An 18,150-nucleotide genomic window follows, 5' to 3' on the forward strand; every position below is an offset into this window, starting at 1 on the left:
ATTCTGAGTGAGTGAAAAAGGCTGTATCAGCATAGACGGAGAGACATTTTATCACCGTGGCATTATACCCGATGACTGGCCATAATATGTTATTGCATCAGAGATTCTGGATCAAATCATCACTAAACTAAAATAAATAAACATGAAGTGTTGTTCATAAAAATAGACATGTTTCACCCAAGTGTCCATTTTTTTTTTTCCACAGTCTGCCACTGCATAAAATTTTATCTTAGCAACTACACACAACTCATCTTATTAAAATACCGGTGAGTACACATCTATCTATCTATCTATCTATCTATCTATCTATCTATCTATCTATCTATCTATCTATCTATCTATCTATCTATCTATCTATCTATCTATCTATCTATCTATCTATCTATCTATCTATCTAAATTAATAATTATTTGTAGTATTATGCAATATTATCTATCTATCTATCTATCTATCTATCTATCTATCTATCTATCTATCTATCTATCTATCTATCTATCTATCTAAATTAATCATTATTTGTAGTATTATGCAATATTATCTATCTATCTATCTATCTATCTATCTATCTATCTATCTATCTATCTATCTATCTATCTATCTATCTATCTATCTATCTATCTATCTATCTATCTATCTAACTATCTATCTATCTATCTAAGTAAAAAAATACTATTACTATTACTTATCCTACTAGCTATTAGGCTAAGTTATTTTTTAGCTGTTAGCAAGGGCACCAACATAAACAAGGGAATATATGTTCACAAATCTAACTTAAAAGCTGACTTAAACGTTCAGATATTATATAAGAGTGGGAAAACATTTTAAAAACCTGAATATTTATCATTTAAATGAACATACAGAATCCAGTAAGTAAACGAAATGCCTTTGGTGACACTTAAAAAAAGACGTTCATTAATAAATCACCGGCAAACATTATATAACGCTTAAAATATCAGTGGTGGCGAACTTAATTATGAATACGATGATTTATTGATTAAAGCTTCGTCAGATTTAGGGGTATTTGAATGTATATTAACTAATAATCAAAGTTCGTAAGAGTTATTCAGACAAAATGGCAGAACTAGAATAATCACGTCAAGTCCACCGGAAGAACAGCTCGCGGTTTGTCCAAAATCTTCGGATAATTCCCTGACAAAACTATCTTTGTCCTCTAATCTCTCATAATGCTATAGTCGATCATTGTCAAACTCCTTTGGTTCCATCTACAGTACTCCGCCTCTTTGAAAGCACTTTAGTTTTCCATCAGAGTGAGTCAGAAGAAGCGCAACCCCACTGAGGAACTCCAGCAAGAATACACGCATAAAAAAAGCTTCAGGATTTACGCACACAAGCCTTGCGATTACACCAGCTCCTTTCGCACACATAAATTATGGGATGTACAACTAACACTAGTTGACAAGGGGACACTTGGATAGAGAGTGCGCGCAAAGCATGGCTTGGGTACGCACATGCTTTTTCCTATCTTGGTAAGTAGAAAGTGGTTATTTTATCTCACTTCTTCACGCGCGTGTGTTTGTTTTTCTGCTTTGTCTGAGAAAAAAAAAAGGAAATTGAGTTTTGGATTTGTTTACAGTGTTGGACAGGTGGTGGCAAATCCGCCAACAGAAACAAGGATATATTTGGATAACATCACGCGCATTTTGGATAGATTATTGGATGGATATGACAACAGACTTCGACCAGGATTTGGAGGTAGGCAACTGCTGGAACCACTTAGAGTATTGATATGTTAACTTTAGGGAGTTTAATCTTTAAAATGACATCTTTAAAGTTTATGTAATTAGTTCTGGATTTAAGAACTTCCTTTTGGGGCTTTTTAAATGAAGAATAGTGGTAATTAGTAAACTGAGGAGACACATTTATTTCCTTTTTTTGTATTTATTTATTTATTTATTTATTTATTTATATCCATTTATATATACTTCAGGTCCTGTCACAGAGGTTAAAACGGACATCTTTGTCACCAGCTTCGGTCCAGTTTCTGATGTGGAAATGGTATGTGATTTAAAACCATTATATCTATGATACATGCAAACATAAACTCAAATCCATTGTAACTGCATGTTTTCTATGCCCAGTAGCTTCTAGTAGCGTTGGCCTGGCTTCATTATTCTGACATTTGGGCAGGATGTCATTATAGCAGCTTAGGGATTTTAATCTGGTTGACAATCCCTGACAGTGAGGGTCCCGGCTCAGCTTTCTTTCCTCTGTTGCACTCTACACTGTTTTTCTAGAGTGTCCAAAGCCACCTCGCTTGCCATGTGATACACTGTGACAATCCGAAAGACAGTATAGATAAGTCTCTGCCAAGATTAGTGGAGGGAAAAAGATAAAAATATACCACTCCTGGGTGAATGCATATCAACCTGGATCAGAAAACATATCCGATGACACTTTGCTGATGTGTTAGCTCATTCAGAATAATTGTGGGTTGCCGTTTACATATATCACCACAGGATAATTGAGATTTGTGTCATTTCCAAAACTAGTCATGGAAGATATACAGAAGCAGTTTAAAAAATGTCTCGTAAATTCACATTTACAAATAAAAAAATGGAAGTAGCAGTGCTTAAGCATGACATTTTGCAAACAAATGCTTTTCTAACTTTGAGTTTTGTCTTGTTTCTAGTCAAAATATCCAAAAATACTTAAATCAGGAAGCATTTTCTAGACAAGCAAAAGATATTGTTGATTTTTCAGAAATAATATGACAAAATTAAGTGTTTTTCCTTTTAAAAAAGGCTAAATAATCTGCTAATGGGGTAAGTAATATAGTCTTGTTTTTCCTTTTGATTTAAGATTATTTTACTTAAACCATTGGCAGATTATTTTGCTTGTTTTAAGGAAAAACTCACTTAATTTCGGCTTATTATTTATTAAAACAAGACAATATGTTTTGCTTGTCTTAAAATGCTTCTAGATTTAAGAATTTTAGGATATTTGGACTAGAAACGAGACAAAAAATCTATTTTTTTGCGATGTACAGAAACAATTTCCTCTCAAAAATATCTCAGAAATTCACAATTACAAAGAAACTGCATGTAACATCGCGTATGTATGAAATTTTGAAGTGCAAATATTTAATTTCAAATTAAATTTATTTCTAAAATATACTCCAGTAATCTTAGTTTTGTACCTAAAACTAAATTACAGTGCATGTGTACATCTCATAAACTCTTTAAACCATCAAGCAAACGTTTCTTAGGAATACACAATGGATGTGTTTTTCCGGCAAACGTGGATAGATGACCGGCTGAAATTTGAGGGCCCCATTGAGATCCTGCGTCTGAACAACCTAATGGTCAGCAAGATCTGGACGCCGGACACTTTCTTCCGAAATGGCAAACGTTCGATTTCACACAACATGACCACTCCCAACAAGCTGTTCCGCATCATGCAGAACGGAACTATTCTGTACACCATGAGGTAACCCGCGTGCCAAACATTTGCTCTCCAAGTCAAAAATGGACTGTGCACTTGCTCTTTAAAACTGCAACAGAAACATATCTTGCTTACCAGTCCACTATATACAGTTGAAGTCAAAAAATATTACCCCCTGTATATTTTTGGCCCAATTTCTGTTTAACTAAAAGATTTTTTAACATAATTTTTAACATTTCTAAACATAATAGTTTTAATAACTCATCTCTAATAACTGATTTTTTAATCTTTGCCATGATGACAGTAAATGATATTTTACTAGATATTTTTCAAGACTATAGTATTCAGCTTAAACTGACATTTAAAGGCTTAAATAGGTTAATTAGTCAAGTTGGAGTAATTGGGCGTCATTGTATAGCAATGGTTTGTTCTGTTGACGATTGAAAAAAATGCTTAATAGTATTAACCTTAAAATGGGTTTTAAAACATCAAAAACTGCTTTTATTCTAGCCGAAATAAAACAAACAAGACTTTCTCCAGAAGAAAAAATATTATAGGAAATACTGTGAAAATTTCCTTGCTCTTATAAACATAATTTGGGAAATATTTGAAAAAGAATTCAACTGTATATTTGTCATTTAAATGAACATACAGAATCCAGTAAGTAAACGAAATGCCTTTGGTGACACTTAAAAAAAAAGATGTTCATTAATAAATCACCGGCAAACATTATATAACGCTTAAAATATCAGTGGTGGCGAACTTAATTATGAATACGATAATTTATTGATTAAAGCTTCGTCAGATTTAGGGGTATTTGAATGTATATTAACTAATAATCAAAGTTCGTAAGAGTTATTCAGACAAAATGGCAGAACTAGAATAATCACGTCAAGTCCACCGGAAGAACAGCTCGCGGTTTGTCCAAAATCTTCGGATAATTCCCTGACAAAACTATCTTTGTCCTCTAATCTCTCATAATGCTATAGTCGATCATTGTCAAACTCCTTTGGTTCCATCTACAGTACTCTGCTTAACTAGGTTAATTAGTCAAGTTAGCAATGGTTTGTTCTGTTGACGATTGAAAAAAATGCTTAATAGTATAACCTTAAAATGGGTTTTAAAACATCAAAAACTGCTTTTATTCTAGCCGAAATAAAACAAACAAGACTTTCTCCAGAAGAAAAAATATTATAGGAAATACTGTGAAAATTTCCTTGCTCTGTTAAACGTCATTTGGGAAATATTTGAAAAAGAATTCAACTGTATATATAGTGGATATGTTAATAGTGCATATTGTAATAAGAATTTACATACACTGTACACAAAAAAAGCTTTTCGCATGTAGAGTTTTTGTCTTGTATCTAGTCCAAATATCTAAACATTTTTAAATTAAGAAGCATTTTCTAGACATGCAAAAAAATAATGTCTAATTTACAGAAATAATAAGTCAAAATGAAGTGAGTTTTTCCTCAAAACAAGCAAAACAATCTTGCTTTGGAATAGGATTATTTTGCTCACCCCGTTGACAGAGTATTGTGCTTGTTTAAAAAAAAACTCACTTTATTTTGACTTAATATTATAGTCTAGAACAGTGTTTCCCAACCCTGTTCCTGAAGGCACACCAACAGTCCACATTTTCAACCTCTCCCTAATCAAACACACCTGAATCAACTCATCAGAACATTAGAAGAGGCTCCAACACCTGAAGTTAATGGGTCAGATAAGAGAAACACCGAAAATATGTACTGTTAGTGTGCCTCCAGGAACAGGGTTGGGAAACACTGGTCTAGAAAATGCTTCTTGTTTCGAGAATGTTTATATATTTGGACAAGAAACAAGACAAAATTCTGAGTAAGAAAAGCAGTGTATACATATTAAATAAGTGCAATACAACATTAATATATTGTCTTTCAAACCCCACCATGTATAGAGTTTAAAATCCTCTGTTATTTCACTTAAAATTAAAGATAATGCTTGTGATATTCCAGGTTAACCATCAACGCAGAGTGCCCCATGCGACTGATAAACTTTCCAATGGATGGACATTCGTGTCCTTTGAAATTTGGCAGCTGTAAGTGAGATAAAACCAACATATGCTCATTTGGAAAACGTAGTCCTATATACATTTCTGGAGATCGCAAATTATGTAGCCAGAAGTACGTAGGGCTGCATTTCATCTTTAAAACGAATGCTAAAGGGCTGCATGATGTCGTTCCTTTTCGAACTTATTAGCTGACCGCTTACCTACGTATGGACGGCTTTCCCACTATTACCAGTTTGTGCAGTTGCTCGCCATGTATGTCAGCGGACATGAGATGCAGAGAGAAGTTGACCACGATTATGGGGCTCGAGTCCAGTGAAGAATGGTTCCATAAAGGGGGTAAGACAAAAACAAAAGGCAAAAAATTAAATAAACAAGTAAATAACAGCGTGAGAATGTGGTAAAATATGAAAACATGGTAAACATCAGACGATGACTTTTCTTATTTCTGGATTGCTTTTTAAAACTGTTAGTTGGGGTCAGGGAAGTGGGTGGGCGGGTCAATCGGTGCTTTTGAAAACACTATTGGTTGGGTTTAGGGATGGAGGAGGGTGGGTCAGTCGATAGGTCAGTCAGTCAGTCGACACCTGCCTCTGGCGGATTTACGCTAGAACAGCAGGTAGGAATGGCACTGATGATTAAAAATTTGAGATCTCAAGAAGCGCACACAGCGGCCTCTGGTGGATTCACGAATACAAAAAATGTACATTCTGGGATGTATTTGGCACTCTTCAGAAATGTATATAGTGGTACGTTTTCAGAATGAGCCTGGGTTGGGTAAAGCGGCCCATTTAAACCCCTTTAAATGCATTTACTGAAATGACTGACTTTAGTTTGGATTTTTGCCTGGTATAGATGCCTACCCAATGAGTGAGATTGTTTACACGTGGAAGAAAGGGCCGCAATTTTCAGTGGAAGTTCCTCAGGAGAGCTCCAGTCTGCTACAGTATGATCTCATTGGACAGACGGTGTCTAGCGAAAGGTTGAAGTCAAACACAGGTATGAGCTTTACAAAGATTCAAAGATTGATGAGTTGTACAAATGAAACTAGTTTAATGTGAGATATTTCCTGTTCATCTTGATTGTATGGTAACATTTCAGTTGAAGGGGTGTTCATAGGACATTTATGATCATGACATGACACGTATTGTCATACCTGCCAACATTCGGATCATAAAATCCGGAAGATTTTATCCGGGGGTGCGCCAATGGCCGAAATCACACTCAGTGGGGACCCAGGGGGGTGGAATTCCGGGAGTTTTCCGGGAGACAGAGCTATAAGGGAGGTGGCCAGGAGATGGGTCTGAAATACAAGAGACTCCTGGGAAGGCTGGGAGTGTTGGCAGGTATGCATATTATGGATATAAAGGAGATTTTATGCATGCTTATGACAACTGTCATTAAGTGTTATTTCTCTGTTGTGTTATTTAAATGCAAATATTTTTCTGATTACTTTTGTCATTGAAATGTCTTATAAAAAGTGTCAATACTATGTTAAATAATTTCATAAGCATCATTAATAATTAATATTAACATTTATATCAATATATACAAAACAATATTACATTAATATTTCAGCCTCATTAATATTTAATGATGTTTATTGACATTTTAATGACAAATTTGATTTGTACCACTAGCTGTGGTATTAATGATGCTGTTATAAAATTCATGACACAATTATAATAATCTCATGATAATTATGTTTATGACAGATTTATGACAATGTTATGTTGTCTTGATAATGTCATGTTGTCATGACAAAGACAAATAGGTTGTGATGTATTTGTTTATGTCACGTTATCATAACAAGGATATCTCAAACAACACTGTAAAAAAGGGTTCTACACAATTCCTTAAGGTTGTCCAAACACAAATCGATTAGGTAACTTAATTGTTTGTACAAATTTAAGTGGATTGAACTTAAAATAATTAAGTTGTCACCAAAAAAATCATTTTAAATACATAGTTTGAACAAGAAGCAAAAATAAGTTGAGTGAATGTCACATTTCTATTTAAAATGACATAACTGAGCGAATGACACGTAAAGACAGTTGTTATAAGAATGCATAAAATACCGTTCCATTTTCATGATGTCACGTCAGTCTTCTGAACACCCCATTATATGTTACGGAATGTATTTTTATAGATTTTACATCCACATCCATGTGATGTCATGTCACATTTAGTTCAATACAACACAGACTGTCCCAGGATGAGCTCCACATCATTTAAAAAAATGTACAGAAAGCAGCAATGCACTAATGGCTCAGTTCAGTTCACTAGTGTCAGTGTTTAAAGATGCAGTATAGCGGTAATTTAGCTCTACAGAAGATCATAGTGCCATCATCCAGCCAAAGTCAGTGTGGTCTTATCGATTTATCCAACTAAGCAAGCCAGAAGGCTACAATATAGTGACCCATTAGATGTATATAGTGCATATGGTGATCAGATTACAGAAATGGAGGAAAAACAAATCAGGAAAGCCATTTAGAAGTGGCCTTAACCCTTTCAGGCATACGATCACACCAGTGTGATTAGAACTTTAAGAATGTACGCGGAGTTCCCTCTCTTTCAAGGACACCATATCCAAGGACTTTTTAAATCGCTAATAATTTTAAACCGAACACCTTTGTAATTGTAATTGTAATATATGCACTATGAAAGTCAACATTTCACAATTAGTTGAATTATATACTGGCGCTATTCAAATGTGGCTTCTGAAAATATTTTTCATAGTTCTTGTATAAGATTTAAGATATTTTAAGATGTAAGATATTTTAAATTAAGAATTTAGCATTTTTTTTCGTTCAGTTTTTGACCTCTGTTTGTTTTAAAGTACTTTCCTGGCCTTGAATTAATATGTCTGTAATACATGTACTATTAAGAAGCGTGGGAACTCTGCGCACATCAACGACTTCTAAAATTCAAACCTGACAGCTCAAGCTGAGGCATATAAAGAGATCTGTGGTGCTTGTAATAAATCACAATTTATCAGTGTTTTCAAACAAATCACACACTCACATTGACTCCATTGTCAAAAAAGCTCAACAGAGGCTGTACTTTCTTCGTCAGCTGAGGAAGTTTAACCTCCCAAAGGAGCTGCTGAAACAGTTCTACACCTCCATCATTGAATCAGTCATCTGCACATCAATAACTGTCTGGTTTAGCTCAGCTACTAAATACGACCTCCAAAGACTACGTCGAATAGTTCGGACTGCTGAGCGAATCACTGGTACAACCCTTCCTACTCCCCAAGAACTGTACTTATCCAGAGCGAGCAGAAGGGCTGCCAAAATCTCTCTGGACCCCTCACACCCAGCACACTTCCTCTTTGAACTTTTACCTTCTGGTCGACGCTACAGAGCACTGCGCACCAGAACAGCCCGACACAGAAACAGTTTCTTCCCTCAGGCAATCCATCTCATGAACACTTGATGATAATAATTGCGAAACCAACATCACTACTTGCTATACAGTTTTATACACATATACACTTATTTAACAACACACTTTACATGCCAATTTGCACATAACAGCTGCACATATAACGTTGTATATAGTAATAAACACGTACATACACTTGTCAATCTGTATATTTGCACTCACTACTTACTTCTATTTTTTTTAAAATATATTTATTATCTGTTTTTTGTCCTGTCTCTGTAATCCTGTTGCACTGTTGAAGCTCTGTCACCAAAACAAATTCCTAGTATGTGTGAACATACCTGGCAATAAAGCTCTTTCTGATTCTGATTCTGATTCAAATAACATTTATTTTAAGATTTGAACATTCAATACAATTTAGGGTTTGTAAAATGCACGCTGATGCCTACAGAGATGACAGTAATATGCTTTATTTACATAAGATACACACTGTTTATGTATGCTCTCTATTCCACTCTTAGTTAAACAGTCTTTTTTCGCATATTTCGTAAGAAAATGACAAAAGAACATGTTGTAAATCCAGCAGCTGTGATCTCTTCTGCAGCGTTGATTTAACATCACCAGCCAAAGATCACATAGTATGATCATTAAGCTGATTAAAAGACGTAATACATGTTCCTACACATATTCGAGAGCTGGAATATGAGATTTTTCACAATATAATTAGGACGTTTCTCAATATTTGCAAATAGCAATATATAAATAACTCATTGGGTCTGCTAAAGTTTTGTGGGAAACTTAACGCATCTCTATGGGAACTCTAAAATGAGGTCTAGATGGGATATTCACATTCAACACGATCTCACTGCAATTCGTAACTTTTTGATTTAGTGGCTAATTCGTACGAAACTGTACGATTTCATTTGAGTAATTTAGTTCGATTTGCTCATCCCAGAATTACGGTTGGGCTTAGGGGTGGGGTTGGGTGCCACATCTCCATTTTAAAATCATACATTTTTGTACGACTGAACTTGTCGAATTAGCCACTAAACTAACAAAACGTAAAATTGTTTCATTTTCTCGTGAGATTAGGCTGTCACATCAGTATAGCATCATTTATGTGACCCTGTACAACAATAAATAATATTTTTACAGTACTGTGAGGGTTGGGGTAGACGTTAATAAAATACAATTTAATAAATGATTTTTTAAATAATATAAAAAAAAATACTCAGTATGATAACTGTTTTTACATTACTGTGATGGTTAGGTTTAGGGTTGGGGTACTTGTTAATAAAATGGGTAATTTAGTAAATAATATAAATAATTCTCGTTAACTTCCAGACACATCTGTATCCATACCTGCCAACACTCCCGTTTTTCCTGGGAGTCTCCCGTATTTCAGACCCATCTCCCGTATCGTTCTGTCTCCCGGAAAACTCCCGGAATTATACCCCCATACCCAACACACTCCTCAGCTTTTTTGGTATAGTCCCCATGTGCACCGAACCCGATGTGCAACCATCCATGTCCGCTCTCCGTTCTTCAGTGATTCCCCCCACCCCCGCGCTCTTCACTTTGCGAATTTATAAACCAAATGTTGGCAGGTATGGCTGTATCTTTTCTAGTAAAAACCTAAAAGGATGCATTCCAAACAATGGTCACAATAAAAAACTCACACAGACAGGTAAGGAGTGTTTAGAGCTTATGTTCGAAAGAGGTTAAGTGATAGTCCACCCAAAAATTAAAATGCACTCACTATTTACTCAGGATTTACAACCCTTTATGAGAGCATAAAAAATATAGTTTGATGAAAGCTGGAAACTAGTAGGGGAGCGCAGGGCACAAAGTTATGCGGGGTAAAATGCAACACAGAGTTTTAAGGTGTTTGCTCAGGGTTAACCATGGCATGCTTCCGAGGCTTTCCCCACAGTGTCGGCAGACGTCTTCCTGCCACATCTTAAAAAAGTTCAGCAAAATTTGGATGAGAAACACAGGAGAAACCATTTTTTCAGCATAAAAGTCTTTATAGTCAATATATATATATATATATATTTTTTTTTTAAATCTGTGAAAGTATGCAAGTAAAATCTTATATTGTTGTGATCACCGTCTTCTAGGTTAAAAGATGGAACTATTTTGAAAGATGTACAAACACACAGTGACTGCTAGCCAGTTTTGAGTAAAACACGACACAGCGGGGTTAGTTGTAACAGGGGGATACAAATAAGCCACACACTGTTGGACACCAATTAAACTAACAAAATAATTGTTTAATTTTGAGTGTAATGTTAAAAACTTTTAAATAAAATGTTTTTTTAATAGACAAAAAATATATATTTTATTGCTTATACTACAAATAAATGCATTGTATAGTAATGGATAATAATCCAAATAACTTCAAATGTGTTTATCCAATAAATAAATAAACATTCTGTGCTATGTAGAATACAAAATAAATTAAGATTAGTACTGAGGAAATATAGCTACTATTTAAAGTAAACTGGATTTAAATTAATTGTGTAAAATCTGCCTTTTTAAGCACATGTTACACCCAATCCTCTGACCGTTACAACTTGCAGGTGGGGTAAATAGTAACATTTATACTCCTGGCAGTTTTGTCAAAACTGCACAGAAACCATAAGTCTGGCGATCATACAACCAATGCTCCTTTGTAGGAGATGCTTGTGTGTTGTTGGTAAAAAAATAAATGGTTTGTCTAAGCCCATTACTTTGTTTATAATTTGGCCAAAAACAATAAGGGTTACTTTGTGCCACCGCTCAAAGTTTGTAACATGTGAGGTGATAGGTAAATGACGACGAAATGTTTCGCTGGGTTAATTATCCCATAGCATGATGTCCTGTGTATTTCTCCTGCAGGTGAATATATAGTCATGACGGTGTACTTCCACCTGCAGAGAAAAATGGGCTTCTTCTTGATCCAGACCTACATCCCATGCATTATGACTGTGATCTTAGCACAGGTCTCCTTTTGGATTGACAAAGAGTCCGTACCTGCAAGAACTGTGTTTGGTAAGCCACTTTTTATATATTTTGCTTTTGTTTGGGCTCAGTGCACATGCACCAATACGCTAATACTAATGCGTGGCATTTTATGCATACCCAATGAGATTTGAATTGAGACCTTGTGTTTCAGACATGGTGAGTTAAGGTGCAGTATGTAATTTTGACACCCAGTGGTTGAACTAGGTATTGCACTCCTGGTTCAAAACACGGACAAGAGCAGGTTGCCAGATTGACGACACCAACAAAGGCTGATTTAAAGCATGTTCTATATAAAAGCAAAGGCACGGAATAGAAGGAATATTTTCCATATTAAAAGCAGTTTTTGTCCTGGAAACACCTGGAATTTATATTTTAGAAATATATTTCTTGCAGCTGAACAACAGGAAAAACTGTCAATGATCACCTCAGGTACACCTCATAAGCTTTATTCAGTGTTAAATGCTAATAATGTGAGTTTGAGTGCCATTTTACATGACATTTGTTGCCATATTACTGAAAGCAGCAGCAGATAGTTCACCTCAGATCCTGTAAATAAAATAAACTGTTTGAAATTAAACTTTATTACTGTAACTCAGTGTAAACCAGCACATATCAGTGATTCAGCATCTACATTTAATAATGTTAAAGAGGTTTAATATGTATTAATTAGATTAGAAACCTTACCGTTTTGTTGGAGTGCAGTGAGTGCACTATTCTGTGCTTCTGAATGGCTTTATTTAAATATCTGCCGTGTTTCGTCTGGTGCAAACAGCCATTACTTATCACCGCAAATTTCATCATGTAGTGTGTTGTTAGGACAGAGGGTTACAATGTTACCTGCTCACCTAATGTTTACATTAGTAATATTTATATTATTTGCTAGTTAAGAACCACCTCATGTGGAACTTTGAATCTGCGTCTAATTTCGGAGGGTGCTACTTTCCACCGGAGGTCACAATTTTGGTCGCGGATACACACTTTGGAAGCCTTCCTGACAGAATTAATCAAATACGCTGTTATCCACCAAGGCAGCCCATGGTGCTGGAATATAATTGGCTAAACACGCATTGGGCTGGTTAAAGGGACCAAAACAAAGACAGCCGTTCCGGCACATATCGCACATTTTCAAAGCAGAATATCCGACTTTAGCATTGTTTTTCAGATAAACAAGAATGTTGTTTCTTAAATATCTGCAAACGTATTATGATATTGTTGTATTATGATATCGTATTATGATATTGTTATGCTTTAGAAGAGTCAAAAACTTACATACAGAACCTTTAAGGCAAAATAGATAAGAGTTTACTGATATGATTGCTGTTTTAAAAGGTAGGCAGCAACAGTGTGCCTTTTAAGATCATTATGACCTTCTTTTGGCCAAACTCCAATGCGTTTCTCACATAGAATGCAATCGCATAGCAACAAGCTCAGTTTAAAAAAAAAAAAGGAGAAATGGATGCAGTGCTTAAAGTGATCAGAATTAATCCATTCCATACTGAAAGGTGCAGATTGAACAGACTGTAAATTTCTTAAAACAGATCACATTGCTTTAATTACATGTTTTCTCTTTTTTAAATTGTAAAGTTGTTGAAAACTGCAAAATATAATAAAATAAAATAATTATTCATTAATAATAAAGAAGTGACCAGAATTAGTCAAGTTATTTAGATCATTAGCCCAGTTAACTAAATACATTTTTGTGCATTTACACAACAGTCATGTTTTGGGTACCTGAAAGTTTTTGAAACTGCAAATAATATAAAATAAAATAAAATACATTAAAATAAAATAACAACATGTTTTTAATTATGAATAAATTGTTGGTATTCATTTGCATTTTAATACAAAACTGAACTTTTTTTGAATTTACACAACAGTTACGCTTTGTGTCCCTGAAAGTGTGAAGTTTTTTTAAAAGGGCAAATAAAATAAAATAAAATATTTTTTTTATTAATTATAAAGAAGTGACCAGAATTAGTCCAGTTATTTACATCATTAGCCCAGTTAATTAATTAAGTTTTGTGCATTTACATAACATGTTAATGTTATATGTTTTGGACCCTGAAAATGCTTTTTTGAAACTGCAAATAAAATAAAATAAAATAAAATAAAATAAAAAAAATAAATAAATTTAAAAAAAATTAAAATTAAATAAAATAAAATAAAATATGGTGACGTAGTGGCGCAGTAGGTAGTGTTGTTGCCTCACAGAAAGAAGGTTGCTGGGTCGCTGGTTCGAGGCTCGGCATTCCTGTGTGGAGTTTGCATGTTCTCCCTGCATTCGCGGGGGTTTACTCCGGGTGCTCTGGTTTCCCCCACAGTCCAAAGACATGCGGTACAGGTGAATTGGGTAGGCTAAATTGTCCGTAGTGTATGAGTGGGAATGAGTGTGTGTGGATGGATATATGCCAGAGATGGGTTGTAGCTGGAAGGGCATCCGCTGCGTAAAAACGTGCTGGATAGGTTGGCGGTTCATTTCGCTGTGGCGACCCCGGATTAATAAAGGGACTAAGCCGAAAAGAAAATGAATGAAAATAAAATATTTTAATAATAAATAAATTGTTGGTATTCAAAGCATTCTAATACAAAACTGAACTTTTTGTGCTTTTACATAACAGTTATTTTTTTTGTCCCTGCAAGTGCAAAGTTTTTAAAATAGTAAATACAATAAAATTAAGTAAATTATATTAAATTATAAATGAATGAATGAATTAATAAATAAAGATTTTAATAATAAATAAATTGTTGTTATTCAATAGAAATATTGCTATTCTAATAAAAAACTAAACCCTTTGTGCATTTACATAACCTTTATGTTTTGGATAAAATAAAAAATATATAATATATTAAAATAAATTTTTAATAATAAAATAAATTGTTGCTATTCAATTACAAAACATTTTGTGCATTTAAGTAATGTTTTGAGTTTCAAAGTTCTTGAAAACTACAAAACAAATTTACTCAAAATCAAATAAACAACTAAATAAATTCATTAAAATTATTATACTGTGAAGTTATGCACATACACAAGTTGCAATAACTGGTTTGTTTCTACAGGATGGTATGCAATCTTTAATCCTGGTGCAAATGTGTATTTCTGAAACACATAATACATTATTAGTTGTATGAGAAACATTTTTTTTTTAAATGAAGGAAATTTGAAAACAAAATTCTCTCATTTAATTGCATTGTTTTCATGTAAACAGGCTCTAAAAATGAAGTACATCTTGTGTTATTCGGTATGAAGCCTGTTGAATTGTTGTGTGTTAAGCCTATTAGTGCTGCTTTACCTTTTTATTAGCATTGTTTATTGTTTATTAACTCAATGGAAAATAACTTTCCAAAAGTTGATATTCTTTTGATTGATATGGTTAGGAACTATCTGCCGTTATGATCAAGGAATTTTGCTGCGGTACCTACAGTAGGTACAATAATATTATGCAGTGCTGTTACCTAGTTGGGGACTCTTTGGAGGTGCATGCATGATTATATAGAAATAATTTTTGATGCTAATGGTCTAATATGATTCAATGATTTATGCTAAGCTAAGCTAAAAATGATAGAAAATTAAAAGTTGACATTTTTTATGCCCTTCCAGCCGCAACCCATCACTGGGAAACATCCCTAAACACTCATTCACACACTCTCGTACATTTTTTTTTAAATGAAGCAAATTTGAAAACAAAATTCTCTCATTTTATGGCATTGTTTTCATGTAAACAGACTCTAAAAATGAAGTGCATCTTGTGTTATTCAGTATGAAGCCTGTTGAATTGTTGTGTGTTAAGCCTATATGTGCTGCTTTACCGTTTTTATTAGCATTGTTTATTGTTTATTAACTCAATGGAAAATAACTTTCCAAAAGTTGATATTCTTTTGATTGATATGGTTAGGAACTATATTGTCATTCTGCCGTTATGATCAAGGAATTTTGCTGCCGTACCTACAGTAGGTACAATAATATTATGCACCTAATATCATGTTACCTAGTTGGGGACTATTTGCAAGCGCATGCATGATTATATAGAAATAATTTTTGATGCTAATGGTCTAATATGATTCAATGATTTATGCTAAGCTAAGCTAAAAATGATCGAAAATTAAAAGTTGACATTTTTTATGTCCTTCCAGCCGCAACCCATCACTGGGAAACATCCCTAAACACTCATTCACACACTCTCGTACATTTTTTTTAAATGAAGCAAATTTGAAAACAAAATTCTCTCATTTAATTGCATTGTTTTCATGTAAACAGACTCTAAAAATGAAGTGCATCTTGTGTTATTCGGTATGAAGCCTGTTGAATTGTTGTGTGTTAAGCCTATATGTGCTGCTTTACCGTTTTATTAGCATTGTTTATTGTTTATTAACTCAATGGAAAATAACTTTCCAAAAGTTGATATTCTTTTGATTGATATGGTTGGGAACTATATTGTCATTCTGCCGTTATGATCAAGGAATTTTGCTGCAGTACCTACAGTAGGTAAAGTGAAGTTTTCAAACTAATTTCGAGAGGAGCACGTGATATGATTGACTGCAGCTGGCCACTCATCTACATTCACTAGTTAGCCAATCAGATTAACCCCAACCCACTATAAGTAGCCTAGCTAGAACTACTCTCTTATCTTCGTTTTTCAAAGAAACCCCCCATCCACCCCTTCTCCTCCTTTTTTCTTTTACCACGGGGAGCTCTCGAGAACCACCTGATCTCGTTCTCCCCTCATAGGCTCTATGGACCAGGCGGGAGCCCTGGGCTCACCTATCTCCGAGCTCAGGGTTCTCTCCCGGGACAGCATGCCAAACCTGCTAACAGTTGTCAAACAATATCTAAGTGTGAACTCTTGAAATAATATTATGCAGTGCTGTTACCTAGTTGGGGACTATTTGCAGGTGCATGCATTATTATATAGAAATAATTTTTGATGCTAATGGTCTAATACGATTCAATGATTTATGCTAAGCTAAGCTAAAAATGATCGAAAATTAAAAGTTGACATTTTTTATGCCCTTCCAGCCGCAACCCATCACTGGGAAACATCCCTAAACACTCATTCACACACACTCATACACTACGATTTTAGCATCAGTACATCTTGTGTTATTCGGCATGAACCCTGTTGAATTGTTGTGTGTTAAGCCTATATGTGCTGCTTTACCTTTTTATTAGCATTGTTTATTGTTTATTAACTCAATGGAAAATAACTTGAGTCTCTAGAGTGTTGCCGCCCATGTAAAGTGTTCTAAATCAGTCACTTATGAGTCTCCATTACTTTACAAGGCAGCAACCATGCATGTTGGATCTCACCCATAGAAAGCAGGAGGCGTTTGTATTATAAATACGGCAGATATGAAATAACCGAATGTACGTTGAAAAGTTCCAGCACAGTTTAAAGCGAAGAGTTGTGAATTGTTAGACTGAGGCTGAAAGTTCTCATAAAAAATGGTGCCAGCATGAATATACATCATTGTGTTTCTTCATAAACAAAAGGAATCCAGATGAATTTGCTAAGCAGTCATTTATAGCTCGATGAGATGATACTCGTTTTTTTTTTCTGTTGGTTTTTATGTAGATCTCCACTCTGCTTCATTATCTTAATGCACTCTTCTTGGCAGCTGTTGGCAACGGTCCTAAATCACTTAAAGTGCATTGGCCCTTGTTCTGTGGCGGTGCAGGATAAAAGCAAACATATTGAGATCCTCTTCCTTTCCTTCCTCTGTTGGCTCAGTTTTCCACGTAAAATCAGAGCACAGTTATACAAACATGAGATCACTCAGATTTGATGGAACGAAATGATAGAGATATCTTGGGTTAAACCTTAATACATGCTAAAATAACGTAACATATAATTAAACAGGCTCATTTTACAGATTTGACAATTGATTTTTACTATTTTTGAATCAGTTCAGACAATCTCAGGTTCGGACAGGAGCACTTTTAGCCTAGCTTAGCATAAATTATTCAATCGGATTAGACCATTAGCATCTCGCTCAAAAATATTTGGTCTCATGGTGCATATGGTCTAAACTTATTAATTGATTTATGCTAAGCTAAAAGTGACAGAAAAGTACTATATTGTCAAAACTATATTGTCATTCTGGCGAAATAATCAAGGAAGAATTTTTTCTGCCGGACCATGGGTGCAGCAGTAACAATGATATTGGGCAGCATTAGTTAACTAGCAGGGGATTTTATTTTCAGGGGACATCTATTTTCAGATGCTGTGTATGCTTAATATAAATTATTGAAATTGTTTTTGATGCTAATGGTCTAATTCAATTTAATGATTTATGCTAAGCTAAGCTAAAGTGAA

At 34.6% G+C, this 18,150-nt stretch overlaps 1 protein-coding gene across 1 annotated transcript in view; it reads left to right on the plus strand.

Moving 5' to 3' along the window:
- The first annotated feature begins 1,278 nt into the window (after positions 1-1,278).
- The window catches only part of gabra6b (gamma-aminobutyric acid type A receptor subunit alpha6b), a 52,815-nt gene continuing 35,943 nt past the window's right edge, over positions 1,279-18,150 (plus strand). Inside the window, exons 1-7 of the mRNA XM_056447093.1 lie at positions 1,279-1,487; positions 1,595-1,713; positions 1,949-2,016; positions 3,227-3,447; positions 5,394-5,476; positions 6,302-6,445; positions 11,714-11,866. Of these exons, the coding sequence (XP_056303068.1) occupies positions 1,453-1,487; positions 1,595-1,713; positions 1,949-2,016; positions 3,227-3,447; positions 5,394-5,476; positions 6,302-6,445; positions 11,714-11,866 (823 nt within the window). The 5' untranslated portion in view covers positions 1,279-1,452. The remainder of the gene's footprint in view (positions 1,488-1,594; positions 1,714-1,948; positions 2,017-3,226; positions 3,448-5,393; positions 5,477-6,301; positions 6,446-11,713; positions 11,867-18,150) is intronic.

This window comes from Danio aesculapii, chromosome 21 (genome assembly GCF_903798145.1).
Source record: "Danio aesculapii chromosome 21, fDanAes4.1, whole genome shotgun sequence".
Classification (NCBI taxonomy): Eukaryota; Metazoa; Chordata; class Actinopteri; order Cypriniformes; family Danionidae; genus Danio; species Danio aesculapii.